Source organism: Hoplias malabaricus, chromosome 10, assembly GCF_029633855.1.
Source record: "Hoplias malabaricus isolate fHopMal1 chromosome 10, fHopMal1.hap1, whole genome shotgun sequence".
NCBI classification, from domain to species: Eukaryota; Metazoa; Chordata; class Actinopteri; order Characiformes; family Erythrinidae; genus Hoplias; species Hoplias malabaricus.
In genome coordinates this window covers 41,211,671-41,235,187 of record NC_089809.1, presented here as the reverse complement: position 1 = coordinate 41,235,187, position 23,517 = coordinate 41,211,671, and the positions used below count along the sequence as shown (strand labels likewise).

The 23,517-nt window shown below is 45.6% G+C and overlaps 1 protein-coding gene across 1 annotated transcript in view; it reads right to left on the bottom strand.

Moving 5' to 3' along the window:
• Positions 1–23,517, bottom strand: part of dnah5 (dynein, axonemal, heavy chain 5) — a 165,947-nt gene that overhangs the window by 68,621 nt on the left and 73,809 nt on the right. Inside the window, exons 46-54 of the mRNA XM_066683026.1 lie at positions 17,147–17,351; positions 11,551–11,693; positions 10,717–10,851; positions 10,051–10,173; positions 6,707–6,920; positions 4,762–4,985; positions 4,203–4,401; positions 3,803–3,975; positions 2,433–2,563 (exon numbers count right to left, since the gene is read on the bottom strand). Coding sequence (XP_066539123.1) covers positions 2,433–2,563; positions 3,803–3,975; positions 4,203–4,401; positions 4,762–4,985; positions 6,707–6,920; positions 10,051–10,173; positions 10,717–10,851; positions 11,551–11,693; positions 17,147–17,351 — 1,547 coding nt within the window. The remainder of the gene's footprint in view (positions 1–2,432; positions 2,564–3,802; positions 3,976–4,202; positions 4,402–4,761; positions 4,986–6,706; positions 6,921–10,050; positions 10,174–10,716; positions 10,852–11,550; positions 11,694–17,146; positions 17,352–23,517) is intronic.

Sequence of the window (23,517 nt, the reverse complement as noted above, 5' to 3'; positions counted from 1 at the left end):
CTCCTGGAGCTGTGTAACTGCGACACCTACCTGCTGCGCCACCGTACCGCTCTTGTCCTAACTTATGATGCCTAAAAAAATTATTCCAGCTGAACTGAATGAAAGTCCTGTGCATCATAACTTGACAAAGGTAACCTCAGCCCAGCAACTAACTCTTAAATGGCACAGTGTTTGTTTCCAGAAGCAGCCCCTGTCCCTGAGGAAGAGCAGGCACAGCTTCCTTTTCTGATGCAGTGGAACATACGAGACAACCTGAGCTCCCAGAGGGTGGTTAATAGGTGTTTCAACTCCCAAGAAACCATTTGTGGAACAGTTCCGTAAAAATGAAAACATAAGTTTTTTCAGTATCATGTTAGCGACAAGTTACCAGGATTTAATATCAGTGTGTCTATTCATGCTTGTAGAGGAGTGTGTTAGTATAACCGGGCTCCCCCTGGTCATATAATCACTAACAGTCGAAAGTTAATTATATAGACATAGTTAATACGTCTTTAAACTTGATTGGGAAGTTATTGTTGTGTTTAGTGTTTAGTGTTAATGCTGCTGTACACAATGTAACCTGCTGATTGTTTAAGGTAATAAAGGCATCCTCCGGGTGACTGTCTGTGAGGAGTGTGGTGTGTTCTCCCCGTGTCTGTGTGGGTTTCCTCCGGATGACTGTCTGTGAGGAGTGTGGTGTGTTCTCCCTGTGTCTGCGTGGGTTTCCTCCGGGTGACTGTCAGTGAGGAGTGTGGTGTGTTCTCCCTGTGTCTGCGTGGGTTTCCTCCGGGTGACTGTCTGTGAGGAGTGTGGTGTGTTCTCCCTGTGTCTGCGTGGGTTTTCTCCAGGTGACTGTCTGTGTGGAGTGTGGTGTGTTCTCCCCGTGTCTGCGTGGGTTTCCTCCGGATGACTGTCTGTGAGGAGTGTGGTGTGTTCTCCCTGTGTCTGCGTGGGTTTCCTCCGGGTGACTGTCTGTGAGGAGTGTGGTGTGTTCTCCTTGTGTCTGTGTGGGTTTCCTCCGGTTGACTGTCTGTGAGGAGTGTGGTGTGTTCTCCCTGTGTCTGCGTGGGTTTTCTCCAGGTGACTGTCTGTGTGGAGTGTGGTGTGTTCTCCCTGTGTCTGCGTGGGTTCCCTCCGGGTGACTGTCTGTGAGGAGTGTGGTGTGTTCTCCTTGTGTCTGTGTGGGTTTCCTCCAGTTGACTGTCTGTGAGGAGTGTGGTGTGTTCTCCCTGTGTCTGCGTGGGTTTTCTCCAGGTGACTGTCTGTGTGGAGTGTGGTGTGTTCTCCCTGTGTCTGCGTGGGTTCCCTCCGGGTGACTGTCTGTGAGGAGTGTGGTGTGTTCTCCCTGTGTCTGCGTGGGTTTCCTCCGGGTGACTGTCTGTGAGGAGTGTGGTGTGTTCTCCTTGTGTCTGTGTGGGTTTCCTCCGGTTGACTGTCTGTGAGGAGTGTGGTGTGTTCTCCCTGTGTCTGCGTGGGTTTTCTCCAGGTGACTGTCTGTGTGGAGTGTGGTGTGTTCTCCCTGTGTCTGCGTGGGTTCCCTCCGGGTGACTGTCTGTGAGGAGTGTGGTGTGTTCTCCCTGTGTCTGCATGGGTTTCCTTCGGGTGACTGTCTGTGAGGAGTGTGGTGTGTTCTCCTTGTGTCTGTGTGGGTTTCCTCCGGTTGACTGTCTGTGAGGAGTGTGGTGTGTTCTCCCTGTGTCTGCGTGGGTTTTCTCCAGGTGACTGTCTGTGTGGAGTGTGGTGTGTTCTCCCTGTGTCTGCGTGGGTTCCCTCCGGGTGACTGTCTGTGAGGAGTGTGGTGTGTTCTCCCTGTGTCTGCGTGGGTTTCCTCCGGGTGACTGTCTGTGAGGAGTGTGGTGTGTTCTCCCTGTGTCTGTGTGGGTTTCCTTCGGGTGACTGTCTGTGAGGAGTGTGGTGTGTTCTCCCTGTGTCTGCGTGGGTTTCCTCCGGGTGACTGTCTGTGAGGAGTGTGGTGTTTTCTCCCTGTGTCTGCGTGGGTTTCCTCCGGGTGACTGTCTGTGAGGAGTGTGGTGTGTTCTCCCTGTGTCTGCGTGGGTTTCCTGCATGGTAGGTGGATTGGCGACTTAAAAGTGTCCGTAGGTGTGAATGTGAGTGTGTGTGATGCCCTGTGAAGGACTGGTACCCCCTCTGTCTAGGTTTCTCTTTTTTTTCTCTCTCTGTCCTATTCTCTCTGTCTAGGTCTTTCTTTATTCCAAGTCTGTCTATCTGTTTTGTTACTTTTTATTTCAATAAAAGTATACTGGTTTTTAGCAAGTGCGTCCGCCTCCGTCAGTCCGCCCCGTGATCCTGACATTACCATTTTATGAATGGCTTGAGACCCCTGACCCAGAAGTATTCCAGCCTGTCTTTCTTCAGAGAAAAAAAAACAGTGTATTCATGAATAATAGAGTTTGTGTGTGTTGGAGGGCACAGGGACAGGACAGTAGCCTCACCGTGTCAGAGTGATCTGGAAGGTTCTGTATCCAGCGATGAAGGATGCCAGCCGTGTCAAACTCTGTTTGCCTGAGCCCCCAACTCCAACCAGGAGGGCACTTCCACGGGGAGTCCGGATTATACGAGATATCTTTTTAAAGAGAGAGAGAGAGAGAGAGAGGGAGAGAGAGAGAGAGGGAGGGAGATTTAATCACAGTGCATGATAGTAGGAAATATTTACTGTGTTTTGTAGAAACACCGCGGGCACTTCGTGGTTGACCTGAAGAGACCAAGAAATGAACTGCCTTTAAACTGTATTGAATCCTTGTAAATATTTTAAAGGGCATATATTTTCCCCCTTTTCCAAAAGTGAACACATTTCTAGTCTTAATGAAATGTCTAAGACCTGCTTTTGGTCAAAATACCACTCTACCGCAAATAACAGCTCTGTTCAGAACACCTCCTTTCAGCACCTGTTCCTTTAAATGATAATGAGCCGCTCGCTGTTCACCCCGACCCCGAGCGCACAGCAGTGAGGAGTGAGCAGCTCTGTTTTTTAGTTGTTTTCACTCTGTTCTCTTTCTTCTCTGTTCTCATTTTCTCTGTTTTTACTAAGTGCTTATATTTTTCTGCGCTCATTGTGTCGTTTTGCCGCGTTTAACCTCGTCTTTGCGCTCTCACATAAATGGCGGTCCAGCGCTGTGATTGGATAGACTCAGACGAGGGATCGGAGTAATTATAAAGTCTCTGCACTTGACGTCAGAAGCGGAGCAGAATCAGAATGGCTCACAGGCAGCACACAGAAAAATGATTGGGTGGTCTTGTTTTACAGTGTGCGAGTTGGTGGGCTCCAGTTCTACAAGCTAATATGCGCAAGCATTAAACGATGGAATGGAAGTGCTCTTTAAAAGCTTTTATGTTGGTGGTGCAAATATGATTTCATTTTGTGTGGGTAAATTAAAAGAAGAGTTGAGAATTCAAGATGCTATTATTATGTAGATGAAAAATATCCTTTGACCATCGCAAAAATGAAGCATGACACTGTATTATCATAATGAGAAACTCAAACTTTACCCAGTAAACAAGGGACGTCCCTGGACGTTCAAAATAGGTCTAAAAGTAGTCTGTCCGTCAAGGACATATTTTAAACGTCAATGGACGTCCAAAATCCATCTTAATAAGTTAGTTAAGTGGTGACCAATCGATAACGTCAGTGGACGTCCAAAACGCGTTTTTTACAAGTAATTTATTTCGGGACCAATTAATAACGTCAATGGACGTCCAAAATACGTCTAACAGTCGTCTTTTCAATGTCTGTGTTTGGACGTCTTTTCAACTTTCATTTCCTTTTCCAACCTTAAGAGAACGTTGATTTGAATCTTGTGATTACCTTGACCAGGTGGACCATGGCATCTGTGAAGAAGACTAAATCCATGCCAGCTCCCCGGATGCTCTCATTGTACAGACCCAGGAACATGTTCAGCCGTTCCTGCAGGCCGGGGAAGGAGGCAATGGGCTCGTAGACCTTAGGCATGTCCATGTCACTGTCCTCCGGCTCCTCTCCTGCTCGGACAGAGAGGCAGAGTACAGCTCACTGAGGCTGGGTATGCACATGGATTAACTACACTCATTAGGTGTATGAAGACAGGCCTTCAGTTCAGCTCCTGAAGACCCAACCAAAGAACTGTTCCTACCGACGTATTGTAATAAACAAATAACCGGATCATTTTCCATTGGGCATTTCAAGACTTTTACCATTTGTTTTCCAACCACTCACACACTGACAGTACCTGTGGCCTCAGGGGCATCCCGGAGGAAGTCCACAAAATAGGAGTCCACTGCAGGCTCCACCGCAGCCCTGTCCCCCTCTCCCAGCTCCTCCCCCACCAGGTTGGCCAGAGTGCAGTCAAACCAGGTCACATCCTCCGGGCTCGTGAAGCGGTCAGCAATCACCCGCTTACACTCATGCTTCCACAGCCGCAGAAGCACCTGCCGGAGAGAGACACGTCAATGTACTCAGTATCATTTCGGTACCGTATCATAAATACACAAAACCCCTCAGTTTTCCACCAAACTGATTCTTCCAACAAACTGATTCTTACTGTTGGTTGCTCATCTTATTGTTAGAGATTAGTCCGACACTTTAAGCCTTCAGACCAGCTACTGAAGGCCTAATCAATGGGATTGGCTTGATTGTATCTACCGAGACGTACTGGTTAAGTTATATTAAGTTATAATGTATTTTTCCCCGAAACAATTAGACCAAACACAACAGGCCACGAAGGATTCCTCACTGTGAAAATGGGCTTTTAACCAGAACCCATAGGATCTCGAGGCTGCTCCACTTACACTGGGCGTGTCGATCACCTCGGCGTTCACGTTGAGCATTCCCTGCCAGATGCGTGAGAGGTCACGCAGGTTGAAGATGTAATGAAAGTTGGCTGGTGTGGGCAGCATCTTGACCTTGGTCATTTGCCATAGCTGGCGGGTCAGGGGGACCAGCCGGGACACTGTCTCTCGCACATCCTCTACAAAGCCTCGCTGAGAGCAGAAGTGACCTGTGCCTATCACACCTGTTCAGAGAACAGAGAGAGCCGGGGGCGATAGAAGGGGAAGAAGTGAGGGAGAGAGATTGAAGAAAGGTTGAGTGGGTGATGGTAAAGAAAGGAAGGTGAGACAAGAAGCAAATACAGTACAAAGATGAAAGGAGGAGGAGGATGATAAGGGGGGATGAAAGATGAAGGTGAGACGTGGGAGTGAAGAGGGCGAGGGGATGAGCGAGGAGAAAGAAAGACAGAAATCATCAGTATTCCACAAAAGTCATAAGAGGTGTCTGTATCCACAGCAGAGGCAAGCTTTCCTGAAATGGGGGGGAGGGGGATGTTAAATGAATTCCAGCCAAAGGTCACCATTGATGAGGATGATATTTACTGGAGCGTCCTGCCCTGCCCTGCCTCCTTTCTCCTCCGTCCACATGCTTTCGGATTTGGTTTTTCCAGCCTTGCTCCTTTCTTTCACCATTCATTCTTCACCTGGGAATGGTCTGTTGTCCTAGTTTTCCGACTGTTCCCAGAGGATCCTTGCTGCTCTTTTATTTTTAATTTATTTTGACCTAGTGTTTGTCTCTTAATTTAGCTCTGTCTCTCTCTGTCTGTCTCTCTTTGTCTGTCTGTCTCTCTCTATAAAAGGTTTGAAAACATGTTTATTAATATAAGCGTTTGTGTTGTAACCACCTTCAAAGTAACCAGTTATAATTAGAGCTGGACAATAAATCAATATCAATATATATCACAATATAAAATGTTTCAATAACAATGATATCAATATTTCAATATTTGAAGTTATGTAATAACATAATTTTGGGAGTAGGACCACGCTCAAACTCCTCCTCTCAGCTCTACGTATAACCCGCAAATTCAGGTCATTTCCGCGTCGGACAAACTCACTCCATTTAGTTCAGGAGACGGATCTCGACTCGACTGCTTCACGACGTCAGCTCGCTCCTCCGTGCTGGGTCATTCCTGCTGATCCCCATATTCAGAGCTGTGTTCAGCCTTTATCAAACCCACTGAGCCTCCTGTTTTAAACTCGATCCCACCTCCACCCCGTCTCCACCCTTTTCTCATTTTCATTTATCCAACGGGGGGTCTGGCTTCATACGCATTCATAAGCTTAAAAATATGGTTATGATCCATATGCTTTTCATATGCATCCAGTATATGATCATATATGTGTGCATACATTTTGGAACATAGGTTAAACCACTTATGATAAACTATATATCAGATTTCTATATGGAGAACCCCCCCCCCCCCCACACACACACACACACACACCGTGCCCATTCAATACTTTATTTTAATGACCCTAGGACCCCAACCAGGAGAAGAGAAAACATGCAGCTAATCCGACGGATCAATATGTAATTAAACCACTTTTCCCCCTTAACAGTGCCATCTGTTAGAAACATTTGCACCCCACATCACTATGAAGCTGCAGGGAACATCACTGAAGATATGGATCCTCCGTTAGATCCAGTGATAGGGTACTGATACAATATGATACACGTTTTTCAGGACATTGTGTGTTACTTTAAAATGGACCATCTCTGACCAGTTGTGGTCCTACATTAAAAATGATGGTACACTTCATGTCCAAAGGTAGCAATAGTGATCCAAACTAATCATCCAACATCAGCATCTGCATCACTAATACTCTCATGGCTGACTGCAATCAAATCCCATGCATGTATAATGATAAAATGAAATGTTATGGAGGAGATGGGTTTACTGACCAAAGACCTTGTCTATGGAAGCATTGGAGGGGAGAGTGCAGTTGAAGATGGAGAACTGTCTCTTCAGTCTCTGGGGAATATCATTCCGTCCTCCCCCTGGGTGGATCATAGCCGCCAGGAACTGGATGTCCACAATGTTAGTGAATTCCCCTGGTTTCTCCAGGTTAAAGAAGCCCTTCTGCTCCATCAGCTGCCGCACTATCTCATTCGTGACCTTCAGAAAAAGAGAAAACCTATGGCATGAACTTATTTCTCTGACTGAAGTCAAAGCTTACTGAGAATGAATGGGACACTCTCCGACCCCGTGGCCTCTGGTTTCACGGCTGGAGGATTGTGCTTGACATATTTGTGATCTCTGTGTAGTCTGATAGCATTCCTTGGAATTGCCAGTGCATTGAGTAAAGAGGTTGGTTTCATATACATTTCTTTTCAGGTCAGGGATCAGACCCTGTGTCCTCTCCATGTTTACTCTATTAGACCTGGTCTTCCTCTAGTTCTTCATCATTGGACAGAGGACACTGGCCACAGCAAAGTGATCTCAGCCATGGATTGAGGAGGAGGACAGTGATGTGTCTTCACCCCCCAATTTTCCTGCCAGATGTGAGAATTGAACCAACAACCTTTCAGTCCTAAGCCCTCTTCTCTAACCATTAGGCCATGGCTCCCCATGTTAGTTTTTATTTACTGCTAAACTAGCTAATTTAACATTGTAAAATAAAATATTTTAACATTCATGAAAGTCTGAATGTTTCTCAGCCGCACAATCATTAAGCTACATATTCATTTAATGTAGAAATCTTCACGTAGTGTACAGTGAATACCATAATTGTCTTCTTATGGGATTTGCAATGTTATGTTAGCAACAACACCACAGTGGCATTTCCTCATCTTTGATTTAAAACTATTAATTACAGTTGTACTCCCTGGGTAGTGGCACTGTGGTGCAACAGATAGTGTCGCAGTCACACAGCTCCAGGGACCTGAAGGTTGTGGATTCGATTCCCTCTCTGGGTTGTGGGTCTGGGAGGAGTGTGGTGTGTTCTCTCTGTGTCTGCGTGGGTCTGTGAGGAGTGTGGTGTGTTCTCTCTGTGTCTGCCTGGGTTTCCTCCGGGTGACTGTCTGTGTGGTGTGTTCTCCCTGTGTCTGTGTGGGTTTCCTCCGGGTGACTGTCTGTGAGGAGTGTGGTGTGTTCTCCCTGTGTCTGTGTGGGTTTCCTCCGGGACAGCATTTCCTGTTCTCAGTTCTCTGTTTACGAGGGGGCGGGGCAATTCTAAAACCTCTGCACTTGACCTCAGAAGCAGAGCAAAATCAGAACAACTCATTTGAACTGTTTTTGGACTTAAGCAGCTCATCTTGTTTCACAGTGTGTGTGTTGGTGGGTTTCAGATCTCTTTCATATCACCCCAATAAAAGTACAGTTTTTAAGATATGTATATTCCTTAACTAAACAAAACACTTAAACCCTGACTCTGTTAACCACCTGCCGAGTTTGATTTTAAACAAAATGTCATTCCTACACAGGGTTTGTTTTGGCATTTTCCCTGATGCGTATGAAATATTTGGGCCTGTTCTATACACTTAGGGCCAGATCTATACACTTTAACAGGCTGTAAGAGCTGTGGCATTTTCCATGCTGTGAAAATGTCAGAGAATTCATGATCGCCTCACCCGAATGAAAGGGTGCATCGGCCTAGAGCACTGTCTATGAGAACAGTACTGTTACATTTCCTGCATTCTGCCCCCGAGCAATTGCCCAATTAAGGCAGGTGTTTCTGTCATAACACAGGCCTCCATCCCATCTGTGTCTGTTTGTGTCTGATTTAGCATTCAGAACTGAAACTATAGTTTAATACCGGTGCCTGCACAGACTTGGCTTCAGAGGCAATAACAGTGCTATACAACAATATGGAGTTAGCCATCTATCTTTGTTTAATACCTATACATTAAAAGTAGTGCTGGGCGATGTGAGCGCAAACCAATATCACAATTAATTGTACATTTTATCACGATTACAACTAATGAACGTTTCTTTTGTGTTTGTATTTTTACTCATAGTTCAGTGACGAGGCTTGTGCTGTGTTAAAGTGCTCCAGTGTTAAAGCTGGGATAGTTTCTAATGTCGCTGGGAGCTTGTTCCTTTCTCATTTTCTGAGCACTGTTTATATTTGGTGTTTGACTGTGCTTTTGTAGCTGAAAAAGTTTTTCTCAGGGTTTACATTTGACTTGTTTTTGTTCAGTGTCGTCTTACTTATAGTCAAAACTGAACAAGTCCAAACCACAGACACTGTGGTTTTCTTTGGTACGAGCTGCTCGAGTCACGTGTCTGCGTGGGTTTCCTCCGGGTGACTGTCTGTGAGGAGTGTGGTGTGTTCTCCCTGTGCCTGCGTGGGTTTCCTCCGGGTGACTGTCTGTGAGGGGTGTGGTGTGTTCTCCCTGTGTCTGCGTGGGTTTCCTCCGGGTGACTGTCTGTGAGGAGTGTGGTGTGTTCTCCCTGTGTCTGTGTGGGTTTCCTCCGGGTGACTGTCTGTGAGGAGTGTGGTGTGTTCTCCCTGTGTCTGCGTGGGTTTCCTCCCACAGTCCAAAATCACCTTGGTAGGTGGATTGGCGACTCAGAAGTGTCCGTATGTGTGAATGTGTGTTTGTGTCTGTGTTGCCTTGTGAAGGACTGGCGCCCCCTCCAGGGTGTATTCCCACCTTGTGCCCAATGATTCCAGGTAGACTCTGGACCCACCGTGACCCTGAACTGGATAAGTGCTTACAGACAATGAATGAATGAACACTGTTCTTGGGTCTTAAAGGAAGCAGTGGTGGTGGGGTATAACTCAAATAAGCCTGCACTTGATGTGACTAGGTGCACAAAACCCATGTTTTCAGACATAGACAGCCCAGAACATATTGACTGGGTGGTTTAATTTCGAAGTGTATGTGTGTGGTCTTGAGAACGGAAAAGTCACATGTCCTCTCGCATGTTCACAAGTACCTGTTGGAAGTACTGGAAAACTGACAGGACATATGACTAATCAATACACAAATCAGAGGCTCCCAAGTGGTACAGTGATCCTTAGTGTTGTCTCAGCCTTTTAAAAGATGGGATCCTAGAGAGCACAGTTGCCCTCTCTCTCTCTGGGTGGGTAGGTTTGTCCCCATCTCCACCATCTCACTGTTAATGGTGCTAGCTAACACAAATGTCTGTTTGCTGATGTGACACATCTGGGCTGTTTGCCTTCTCCTTCGGTGTGCTGGGAAGCATAGGGTTACCTGCATGTACAAATGGAGTCTGCCCCCACACTCCTGAGCATGTGATTTATTAGGGGATCACTCATTAAGTTGGAACTAGTGCTCACCTGGTCTCCCCACTCATTGATGACGGGCATGTTGATGTCATCAATAAAGATGGACATCTTCTTCCCTGCTGGGGGTCCGTAGGTAGCTCCCATCCTCTTGTCCACGTAGCTCTCCACAGAGCGCTGAGAACCCATAAAAACATCATCCATACATTATTTAATGGCTCCACCTGACGAGTCCTCTGTGAAGGAGCAGAGAGCTCAATAAAAGGCAGAGTGTCAACGAGAGGGATTAGCCCTGTTCAATGACCTATGAGATGAAATCACCTGTGCAGAAGAGCTAATCAATACCACAACCACAATCAGTTTCTCATACGTATCTGCATTTCCCAACGAGGCCTGAAGGTGTCATGTCCAGGGTCGTAATCTTAGGCCATACAAGTTTTAGCGATTAATTCTTTCTATAAAAGAGAATCTTCAAATCCATAAACTGGATCCACGTTCCAGGTCAGGGTTTTATCATTAGCCAGTATGATACTACAGCCATAACCGCTAAAGAACCTGATTGGCCATGTAAAGTGTCATACCAACCAGCCAATTTAAAATCCCAGCCTGGAACCTGCATCCAACGTAGGAATTTGAGGACCTTTGCTCTGAGGAAAACTTCAGAAAAGTTAACTATGCTTTAGAAAACCTGGAAAACCACAACGCAACAAAGACAGAAACCTGGAACATGAGAGGCGTTGTGGCGGAGGAGAAGTTGAGGCTCTTGGCGGTGTGGGTTTCCGGGTCATATTTGGACAGGTAGCCTTTGATGATGACTGTCTTAGCAGTGCCCTGCTCTCCAGTCAGAAGCACGGCCTGGAAAACACAAGCAAAATAGAAATGACTGTGGGAGGGTCTTGGGATGCTCCCATTATAGTGAAAGAAAATTATTTACATATTTCTCAGTAATAAATTATATTAGAACTTTTAAGTCAAAACCAACTAATAAACTGCCCACTGGGTCCAACCCAAATGACTGACCTATTTAAATAAAATGTCCTGGTTCTGTCTTTACTCTGTGATGCCATTATTTTCATGAATGTCATTCCCTAGCTCTTTATGGCATTTCTAGGGCAGCAGATATGCTAATTTGTAATTCCCATGCGTCACATTGTAAGAGGCCTGCTTGCTCTATCACAGATCCAGACACCCAGACACGACTGGGGCTCCTCTGGTGAGGGAAACTCCATCCTGTTGGGACAGGTTACTTAAGTGACCTGGAGGAACAGAGTGGCTTTACCCTTCAGGTTCAGCTCAAACCCCAACGTGAGCCAGTTAATGGTTGTTTCTCGAGATTGAGCTTTCCCTTCCCTTCCCTGTTCCTCCAGGTTGGTGTATTCCCTCTCCAGGGGTTTCCCAGACTAGCGCTATCCTGACAACACAGTGGAGAGTTGACGTGGGGAAAAAAATATCTTTATGGTGGCCTGTCACACATGCTAGGAGATATTTTGCATGGCCACGCCTCTGCAATCTTCAAAGTGTGGAGCTCATGGCGGACGACACAACTAAGCTCACCTTGCCCTGCTTGGCAATTGTCTGGATGAGGAAGTCTGTGCGGACATTATCCACGTTAGGCACCAGTATGGAGCTGTACTCTGGCGTAGTGTCCGTAGGGTAGATGTACTCCTCCACGCGTGCATTCCAGTGGACCCACTGACCTAAAAACAAGAAAGCACATCTTGGGATCAAACCAGGAGCTGAAATCTACAGCCAGCAAGCTCAGCTCCTGAGGGTCCACCCTCAACGACCAAATGGCCAGATTGGAGGGATACCTAAGAAGAGTAAAAGAGAACACAGCTCATGGGTCAAACACAGGTCAGGTCACCATGCTGTCCTGAGTAACAGGCCCTCAGGGAGTAATAACAGTGCAGTGTATTACACTCACTCACTTCTTTATTGGAAACCACTTCCATTTATTCTCAGCTTGCTGTTGTACCAGGGGTGTAACTCTGAACTGGACACAAGAGGGTTGGAACTTAACCTACTTTGGAGCTCAGAGGGCATGAAGTGGCATGTGGCCAACTGCGCATTTCTGTGGAGATTTGATGGCATGAGAGTCATGTGGGCATGAGTGAGGTCAAGTATCAATGTAGGATTAGTTCTGGATCACAAAAAACACTAACCCTTTTTAAAAACATAGGCTGGAGCACCACACTTCCAAAGTCCAGTGGCGATGGTCGCAATTTTAAAAATACACATTTTATCAAATTTAGAGAATGTTTCACCATTTGCTAGCTCTCCAGTTTGTTTGCACACTGGAAAAAGTTCTGGTGTTTGTTTGGAGCCTTGGCTTGATAAATGGATAATAAATAAAGTGTCTCTCTCTCTCTCTGGCTCAGACATGGCAAAGAAACAGTATCTGGAGGCATTTAAACAGTGGCAAGACCTCTAAATGTTGAAAGGCATGAAAAGAGATAAGGACGTTGCTCTATTCCTGCTCTGTAGGGTAATATTAAGTTATTTTTGCTGTTACATTTACATTACTTAATGTAATAATATGTACAATGTGGTCCAATGCTAAAAGTGAGCTAATCCGGCTTAGATTAGCAGGCGCTACAACTTGCCCTCATTCATCAGTAACTCTCTTAAAATCAGGTTCTAACACTTTGTCAGTGGAACTCAAGCTTTGTTGATGACAAAGTGTAACTCTGGTCATTACAACCACATAGCAACAAGAGAACAGCACTTATTACCAGAATTGATGTCTAACTCTAAATAGTGAGCTAATCTGGCTAAAGTTAGCAGAAGCAAACCCTGGCTCACTGTTCAGTAACTTTTAGAACCTGATTATAACACTTTCGTCAACAGAATTTAGAACTTCCACACTCACTCTCTCTCTCTCTCCTCTTTGCTCTCTTTGCCATAATGTCCGTACCGGGAAAGCCGAGCCAGAATCGTCTTGTAGTGAGGTAAACACCCGTGAGCTAAGTGCCATAAAGCGTTAGGCATTTCTGGCGAGAGATCTGAAGGTGTTTCTGAAGTTGCATGGCCAGGTTTTTTAGAGGAGAACACCCAGGGAGGTAGGAGAACTGACTTCAAATTCAGGAGATGAAAGTAAACGCAGACAGAAAGTGCTAAAAACCAAACAGCTCAAGTTTCGAATGAGTTTCTGTTATAATTCAAACAGTGAATAACTTCATTCCATCTTATAAGAAAACAGGAAAAGTTAACTTGAGCATTGCAATGCCTTACGCATCTTTGGAGGGCATTGCTTCTGAATGCACATAAGCATCAGAGTGCCGTTTGTTTTGCTGTGACAACAGCAAATCTCCAGTATCCTCTACGTTGCCTTTAATCCAGCTGATTGCCTGCTGATCAGGCCAGCCATGAACTGAATGAAGCACAAGAACCTACATTCAGAGAATGAGGCGAGGTCCCTCTGGAGCAGAGTTTACCCACCAGCGAAGTTGAAAAAGTCTCAATTTCCAGTGCACCACATGTGCTCAGAGCTTCAAACCAGTCTAATACGGGGTCCATCCCTCTCCCAGAGGCCAGCGAGGCGTCAACTGAAAATACAACCAACTGAACCAATTCTCACTGCTGTCATCTGAGAAGCACAGGTTTTCTCACTTTACTGTCTCCACCAGCAGGCTCCCTCTCTGCCAGGGGTGAAAAGAGGAGTGTGAATCCCTATTTCAGTAACAGCACTGCTCCTGGAATCATCATTCACTTCAGTTACTCAAACAACATTATGTCGAAATCGAATCCCTGCATTTAAACAACTAGTGGTGATGAACACACCCAAAAATGGCTAGCCAGCAATGTCCACAGCACTGGGGCAGCTGTGCCCTGAGAGTTCATAAAACAGACCTGGAACCAAAAGATCACTGTTTCAAACCCCAGGACCAGCAAGAAAAATTGGGGTAGGGGGAGAAGGAATGGTGTGTTCTCTTACTTATACATCCATGGTAGAAGCTACCCACCCCTGAGGCTAACAAACACTGTCACTCTGGTGGGCAAATCCAAAAACTTAACTCAAAGTTATACACAGAGACTTCATGAATCCCAAAAACTAAAGCTGTGTCCCAACCTCATACTGAATACTATTTGTAACTAGTGTTTGAGTGTGTAGAGTATCTCCATGTGTTTTTTTTTTTTTTACCATTTGTAGTATATCATTGGACACAGCACCTGTCCTTCACAATTTCATGATGAATGGACCAATAGAAAGGCTCCAAAATCCCCTGAAATAAAATCTTTTACATTGACTTCCACTGAAATTTAAGAAGGTTCTTTCCTTCTCCTGTAAAGAAAGGGAGGAGCTTCTTGCTTCTAAAAAAAAATTGTTGGGGTCTGTCCCAAACAGTGCCAAACTCCCTATAAACTACATTCTGACTAAATGTGCACTAAATGTTAAATGGCGCAGCAGGTAGTGTCGCAGTCACACAGCTCCAGGGACCTGGAGGTTGTGGGTTTGATTCCCGCTCCAGGTGACTGTCTGTGAGGAGTGTGGTGTGTTCTCCCTGTGTCTGCGTGGGTTTCCTCCGGGTGACTGTCTGTGAGGAGTGTGGTGTGTTCTCCCTGTGTCTGCGTGGGTTTCCTCCGGGTGACTGTCTGTGAGGAGTGTGGTGTGTTCTCCCTGTGTCTGTGTGGGTTTCCTCCGGGTGACTGTCTGTGAGGAGTGTGGTGTGTTCTCCCTGTGTCTGTGTGGGTTTCCTCCGGGTGACTGTCTGTGAGGAGTGTGGTGTTTTCTCTCTGTGTCTGCGTGGGTTTCCTCCCACAGTCCAACAAAAACATGTTGGTAGGTGGATTGACCACATTTAAAAGTGTGTGTGTGTGTGTGTTGCCCTGTGAAGGACTGGCGCCCCCTCCAGGGTGTGTTCCTGCCTTGCGCCCAATGATTCCAGGTAGGCTCTGGACCCACCGCGACCCTGAACTGGATAAGGGATACAGAATGAATGAAACTCATACTGATTTTAAAATATCTTATCATCTAACACACTATGTGCTATTTTAGTGCAGAAAGTGGTCATTTATACACTGCACCATACAATGTAGAAGGGAATATTTGAGTTTCAGCCTTTGAAAAAAAAATGTCGGCCAGTGTTGCAGCAGTATCTTGGTATGCTGTGCGTTGTCATAGCAACAGTTAATCGTGGCTCTGTTAGTATGAAACTCTGTAGTATGCTAATATTTTTTGTACGTCGTGCCCATCTTACACTTTTAAGGATAGATAGTACATAGTATTAGTGTGTAGTATACTACTGGGATGTAGACAAAGGGAATGATATAAAGGTGCCAAAGAGTCCATAGCTGTGTTCCAAAGCCTAGGCTGCAGCCGAGTTAGTGTGTGCCCTCGTTAGGTCTGTCCTACAAAGACTCCTTCTTAGTTAACTAGGTCACACAAATGGATCGGTCTAAGGAAGTTGCATCATGACATCACCGAACAGGTCTCAAAGCACTAACACGGCTAAGCTAAAATAGATCGTATTTGCTTATTAATATTATCCTGCAAGATAATGCATGCTACTTTAAAAATGTTATTAAAATGGACCCATTCATAATCTGCAGTCAGTTTGTGTCTGATCAAACTTCAACTTTAAACATTTACATTTCTACTAAGATTAAAAATAAAAGACTACTAAATTAAATATATGCCAAATATGGTGCTGTAAAATTCCAATACAACTATTGATTAACTATGGTATAGAGACATGTATTTCTGAAGCTCCAGTTTACACCACTGTCTTGTTTATATTCTCCTTTGCGCTGTAGGTGCACAGAGAATTGTGGGTAACTGTTGTGGGCTCAGCTGCAGCCTAGGCTTTGGATCTCAGCTCATGGGTCACTGAAGGTGGGTGTGGTTGTGAAGGGGTGGAGCCAGGGAGGAGCCAAAGCCTGAAGGAGCCATTCCCAGGTGGAGTAGTTTAGTCCAGGCTCCCCAGAGGAATAGAAGCCAGCCTGGTTTCAGAGTCAACATGGAAATTTAGTTCATGAAAAGTTGCCAGAAACTGGGCAAAGTTGTGTGTTAATCTGATATAAATTTCTGAGAGTGCGGAACTCATACCACTACAGAGTGAAGAAGAAGAAGAAGAAGGGGGAGCAGGCGCCACGATGATCTATAGCGTTCTTCACTTAAAACTCAATAGAGAGCGAGTGAGTGTGTGTTTGTGGGGAGACGTGAAGATTATCCTTCATGCTGTTTCCTGTGATGAGTTATTCAGCAGAGCATAAAACAGATAGAAGAAGAGAGAGAGACAGAAAGAGAAAACATTATAGAGAGAGACAGAGAGTGAGTAGAATACAGAGTGAGAGCAAGAGAAAGAGAAAAAAAATATTAGGTAGCAGGTTTGAGAGAGACAGAGAGAGTGAGAAAAAACTCACAAGGGGAAAAATACAGAAAAAGAGAAAGAAGGAAAAAAGAGTGAGAGAGAGAATGAGTAAGGACAATGAGAGGTAGAGAAAGAGTGCGAGAGAGAGAGATGAGAGAGGGAGAGAGAGGAACAAAGATGAGAGAGAGAGAGAGAGAGAGAGGAACAAAGATGAGAGAGAGAGAAACAAAGAACAAAGACGAGAGAGAGATGAGAGAGAGAGAGATGAGAGAGGGAGAGAGAAACAAAGATGAGAGAGAGGGAGAGAGAGAGAAGATGAAACAAAGACCAAGGACGAGAGAGAGAGAGAGAGGAACAAAGATGAGAGAGAGAGAGAGAGAGAGAGAGAGAGAAAGAGAAACAAAGAACAAAGATGAGAGAGAGAGAGAGAGAGAGAGAGAGGAACAAAGACGAGAGAGAGAGAGAGAGAGAGAGAGAGAGAGAGAGAGAGATGAGAGAGGGAGAGAGAAACAAAGATGAGAGAGAGGGAGAGAGAGAGAAGATGAAACAAAGACCAAGGACGAGAGAGAGAGAGAGAGAGGAACAAAGACGAGAGAGAGAGAGAGAGAGAGAGAGAGAGAGAGAGAGAGATGAGAGAGGGGAACAAAGACAAGAGAGAGAGAGAGAGAGAGAGAGAGAGCAAGACAAAAAAGAGACTAAGACAGGAACAAAGTATGAAAGACAGAAAAGATCAAATGAGAGATAAAGGAGAATAAAGTGAGTGAAGGAGACATAAAAATAAATAGTCAGGAAAGAGACAGTGTGTGTGTGTGTGTGTGTGTGTTGTTTATGCTTCAGACCGTCGTTGGTGACGTGGTAGTCGAACATGGTGTCCTCGCTGTGGGGGGGGATGTCCGGCAGGTCCAGATGGATGTTGTCATGGTGACGGAGCCAGCGCTCCATCTTCCTTCGATCGTCCAGCTCCAGGAGGGCACCGACGCTCCACATGAGGGCGAAGACGTACAGACGCTCCATGTGCTCGCGGGACAGCTCTCCTCCCTGCTCCTGCACACACACACAGCGGCAGAGACGGGTCACACACTCTGGCCGAAAGTCTGTGGACACCTGTTCATCCATCACTTCTTGTGAAATTACAGACAGTAATAAGACTTTCTTCCCTCGACTACAGTAAAAGCCTTCATGATTCTTAAAAGGCATTACACTGGCTGTTGGAACATTGCTGTTTGGATCTGATGGCATTCAGCCACCAGAAAATGAGTGAGGTCAGGTACTGATGTTGGAGGATTAGTTCTGGATCAGTGATGCCACTAGTGCACCAGAGAACCCAGGTCCACTGCTCCACAGCCCTCTGTCAGGCATTTGGCATTAGACATGGTGTCCTTAAGCTCATGTGCAGCAGCTCCACAGCATCCCACTTGATTTCTTCTACACAGATTATTCCTGAAGTGTCAGTGTCCACAGTGAGTGTAATTCATTAATAATATTGAATGTGAGCAAATTCTGGGCCTAATATTGCTGCTGTCATATTTCAGCTGTGAACTTTCGTGGTCTAAAATGATTCTTAATACAATTTAGATTTAAAAATCTCTTCTTATTTTGTTAGAAACCTAATCCATTTCAGGGCCACGGCTCATTACAATAACGTTAGTAACAAATGAAGTGTGTTTTTTCTCTTTTTCCACGTGAAAAGTGCACATGAATGATGTAGTGAAGAGGCTGTTTTGGCTGCGGAGCAGCAGCTGTGCTGCAGATTGCTTCCTGTTTTCAAACAAGAAGAAGTAGAGTGAAGGACAAACAGTGCCTCCTCCTGTACACCACCCCACCCCCCCTCAACCTACCCACCTGAGACCCACACACACACCGTCACTGTGTGACTGATGAGTCCAACAGCTGCTCCACTCACCCGCACAAATAATGATTATAATAGATGAAGGGCACTTATTCATACAGTGGAAATCCACCGCACTCAGAGTCCACACCTCTCTCTCTCTCTCACACACACACACACACACACACACACACACATTTACTCTGAATCCTGTAATTTATTTGTATTTATCATTTTCAAAGTAATTTCAGATCAATTTTAGATCACTTTACTCACAGTCAAATGTTCAGGAATCTACGTACATCTATTTCAGTCAGTGAATGAGTGATGGAGTGTGTGTGTCACTTTGAGTAACTGTGAGTCAATGAGTGAATTAGGAAAGTAGCCGAAAGAATCAGTGAAAAAAAATGAGTAAATGAGTGAGTGGGTGAATGGATTAACAAGTGAATAAATGAATTAGTGAATAAATGAGTGAGTGAGAAAATGAGCTAGTGAGTGTGTAAATAATAATCATACAGGACGGCACGCTGGTGTAGCAGGTAGGTGTCGCAGTCACACAGTTCCAGGGACCTGGAGGTTATGGGTTCGAGCCCCGCTCCGGGTGACTGTCTGTGAGGAGTGTGGTGTGTTCTCCCTGTGTCTGCGTGGGTTTCCTCTGGGTGACTGTCTGTGAGGAGTGTGGTGTGTTCTCTCTGTGTCTGCGTGGGTTTCCTCTGGGTGACTGTCTGTGAGGAGTGTGGTGTGTTCTCCCTGTGTCTGCGTGGGTTTCCTCCGGGTGACTGTCTGTGAGGAGTGTGGTGTGTTCTCCCTGTGTCCGCATGGGTTTCCTCTGGGTGACTGTCTGTGAGGAGTGTGGTGTTTTCTCCCTGTGTCTGTGTGGGTTTCCTCCGGGTGACTGTCTGTGAGGAGTGTGGTGTGCTCTCCCTGTGTCTGTGTGGATTTCCTCCGGGTGCTCCGGTTTCCTCCCACGCTCCAAAAACACACATTGGTAGGTGGATTGGTGACTCAAAAGTGTCCGTAGGTGTGAGTGTGTGAGTGAATGTGTGAGTCTGTGTTGCCCTGTGAAGGACTGGTGCCCCCTCCAGGGTGTATTCCCACCTTGCGCCCAATGATTCCAGGTAGGCTCTGGACCCACCGCGACCCTGAACTGGATAAGGGCTACAGATAATGAATGAATGAATGAATGAATGAATAAATAAATAATAATAATACATGATATTAATAGAGCACTTTCCAAAAACTCTAAGATGCTTACAATAGTTAATACATAGAACTCAGAAACGCATATAAAACAGAGCAAATACAGAATACAAAACATTAACAAACAGAACAAGCATGAATAGATTAAGTTAGAGAAGTATGGGTTGAGTTAGAGGAAAAGACATTTTCTGAGGTTTGATTTGAATATAGAGAGAGTTGGAGAATGTTGAACCAGAGGAGGAGAGAGTTCCAGAGTCGCTGAGCAGATCTAGAGAAGGCATGATCACCACAGCAGTGGAGGCTGGAGGCAGGACCAGTGAGCAGCCCGGCTGAGGAAGACCTGAGAGTGTGAGTGGGTTTGTGGGGATGGAGAAAAGCAGACAGGTGTGAAGGAGCAAGCTTATTTAGAGCTTTGTAAGTGAGAAGAATATTTTGAACGGAATCCTGTACTTTATTGGAAGATAGTAAAGATGCTGGAGATGTGTGATGTGTGTTGGTGAGAGCGAGTGTGAGTGAGAAGGCGGGCAGCAGAAGTCTGTGGACAGAGGAGGAGCTGATGCCAAAGAGAAGAGACTTGGAGTAATCTAAACAGGTGGAGCTGACGACATGAATAAAGATTGCAGCGGCCGACTGAGAAAGACATGGCCTGAGTTTGGCAGTGTTGAGCACTGTGAGATGTGAGCACCAAGTCAAAGAGTTGAGTCGAGGATGACACCCAGATTACGAACCAGGGAACAAGGAGATACACTTGAGTTATCAATAGAGAGAGAAAGGGAACCTACTTTTTTGAGAATTGATTTGAAACTGATTAGCAATAGTTCAGTGTTGTCACTATTTAACATCTATTTCCTGATGTCTGATAATCAGGTTTCTTAGTGGTTAAGAGGTGGGTTTTTAATAGATTTAGTTAAAAAAAAAAAAAAATCAGGATGTCATCCGCATAGCAGTGATGGACACATCATGTGTCATTGTGATTGTGACTAAGGGGAAGCATGTAAACAATGAAAAGAAGGGGCCCAAGGACTGATCCTTGAGGTACCACTTGAGTAACAGGAGAAATGTACAAAGTTTGATCGGAAAGGGAAATGAACTGTTTTTTGTCAGTTAAATACGAAGTGAACCAATCCAGGGCGGAGCCATCAACACCCCAAGAATGGGGTGACGTATCATTCAGTATTTTTATTAAGGCAGCTTCAGTGCAGTGGGGGGGGCGGCATCCGGACTGGAATGGTTCAAAAAGATTACGAGTTTGTTGAAAGTTTTGAAGTGGACTAGCAAAAGTACGTTCAAGGACTTTGGCCAGAAAAGGAAGATTGGAGAAAGGCTGGGAGTTAACTAGAGCCAGAGGATCCAAACCAGGTTTTCTGAGAAGAGGAGTGACTTCAGTGAGTTTGTAGGTAGATGGAACCTGACCAGTACTCAGTGATTGATTAATAAGAGTTGTGAGATGAGGGACCAGGGCAGAGTGACAGGCTTTAGTTAAAAATGAAGGAAGAGGGTCTAGTGAAAAGGTTGTATCTTTAGATTTCATTAAGATATTAGCAATGAAAAAGGAGTCGACGGAATGAAAAGCAGAAAGAGAAAAGGAGGATGAGATATCACCTGGAGAATAGAAGGTCGAAATGGAAAGGGAAGAGTCATTAGCGGAAGAGGACGCAAGATCACTGTTGATCTTCACAACTGAATGAGTTAGAGATTTGAATAAATGAGTGAGTGCTGGGAAATGGGTAACTATTTAATGGCTGTTCTGGTTGAATTTAGACACTTGGAAGCTAATGAAGGAATGAATCAATCAATCGTCAGCCACCATCTCCCCTCTACCCCATTAATCAAGGGTCACCTTCTGACTGATATGGTCCTTCACCTCAATACATCCCCCCAATATCCCTCCAGTATGTGTAATCACTACTAGTGCAGCTATTCAGAACCCATGTTTATTACATTAGTCCGTTAGGCTCTCACATGGCTGGAGCTTCTTACACAGAGACCCCATGGCACCCCCACCGATCATCTCCTTACCCAGAAGCGCCAGCAAAGGTCACAGATTCAATTCTGCTGAGCCACAGGACATTATGGGCATTCCTCTCATTCCGATGAGGGCTGAATTGGTCTAGGCTTTCCGGCGGTGAGAGCCGAGGAGTGATGAGGCTTCGTTACGCGTCTCCCGAGCAGAGAGCTTTACGACTGACAATGTGGAGGACAATACGAGACAGCTCTCTCTTTCGTATTCAGAGTGAGATTCAGCGGAAAACAAAAGGGACAGAAAGGAATGTTAGTGATAGCGGCACTCTGGAAAAACAAAGAGCGGTCCAGAGGACATTTACAGCAAAGTTTGGTTAGGCTCAATGCAGAGGAGGAACCATCACTTCTGTTAATGTTGAAAAAGCTGTGTACAAAAGGAGAGACCATTGTAGAGCCTCAGTCAACAGTTTTGGGCACACAACAATGATTACTCAACGTTTTGCTTTGCCATCAGTTATATTTGTTTCCTGGAACCAGGTACTTTTGCAGAAACTGTTCTCTCGTGGTTCAGAGCGAGTCGAGTAGGGACTAAACCGTGGCGTGTAAACCTTGCAAGAGCGCTGATTGTCCAGAGAGAGTCGTCACTCTACGCCACGCAACGCAGACGACCAGCACCAACTCTCCATCTGTAAAATCTCCAGCTGCAGCAGAGATCACGTTTGTTTTTATCTGACTCACGACGGCAGCTCGTAAAATTATGCAATGGCTTTTGCAAAGGTTTGAATGTTTTCACAGTCCGTTGTTCCTATTAGAGACTGGGTTTTGAGACCTCACCAGCTACATTTCCGGGGGGGGTTCAAAGGACCAGGTGTCAAAAGGTGTATAGTGCCAAATAGAGTAGGTACCAGTGTAAAAGTGCCATAAGCTAGATATCGAGTTAAATGTTCAAAGAAATGCCTAGGGATCGTTTTTTAAGTCTGTTTGTGTGATCTAAACCAGACGAATGTGTTTATGGAGTCACAGCGCCTGTAAATGAGTAAAAAACACACTTGCTCTGTCTTGTTATGCTAGTGTCTCTCTCTCTCATGGCAGAGGCATCTAGAGTTTTTTTTAGACAATGGAGAGAACTCAAAACGTTGAAAAGCATGAACCGAAATGAGAATATTTCTCTACTTCTACTTCATACGAGGGTAACTTCCACTTAAGGTGGAAATGTCTCCAAACTCAGCAGAAGGCTAACTGCACCAACATTCATTCATTCATTATCTGTAACCCTTATCAAGTTCAGGGTCGCGGGGGGTCCAGAGCCTACCTGGAATCATTGGGGGCAAGGTGGGAATACACCCTGGAGGGGGCGCCAGTCCTTCACAGGGCAACACACACACGCACACGAGTCACCAATCCACCTACCAACGTGTGTTTTTGGACTGTGGGAGGAAACCGGAGCACCCGGAGGAAACCCCCACAGACACAGGGAGAACACACCACACTCCTCACAGACAGTCACCCGGAGGAAACCCACACAGACACAGAGAGAACACACCACACTCCTCACAGACAGTCACCCGGAGGAAACCCATGCAGACACAGGGAGAACACACCACACTCCTCACAGACAGTCACCCGGAGGAAACCCACACAGACACAGGGAGAACACACCAGACTCCTCACAGACAGTCACCCGGAGGAAACCCACACAGACACAGAGAGAACACACCACACTCCTCACAGACAGTCACCCGGAGGAAACCCACGCAGACACAGGGAGAACACACCACACTCCTCACAGACAGTCACCCGGAGGAAACCCACGCAGACACAGGGAGAACACACCAAACTCCTCACAGACAGTCACCCGGAGGAAACCCACACAGACACAGGGAGAACACACCACACTCCTCACAGACAGTCACCCGGAGGAAACCCACGCAGACACAGGGAGAACACACCACACTCCTCACAGACAGTCACCCGAAGCAGGAATCTAACCCACAACCTCCTGGCCCCTGGAGCTGTGTGACTGCGACACCTACCTACTGACACGAGTTACAAAAGAGTTTCTGTGGTAGTTCAAACTGTGAATAAAACTTATAGACAAGTTACACTTCAGCCACAAACAAATACCAATTGTTATTCCGGTCAAACACATCTTTCCACCTTAAATAAACGCAGAGCTTAGAACTGCATTTCCCCACAAAGGTTGACGTTGGCTTTAATTGA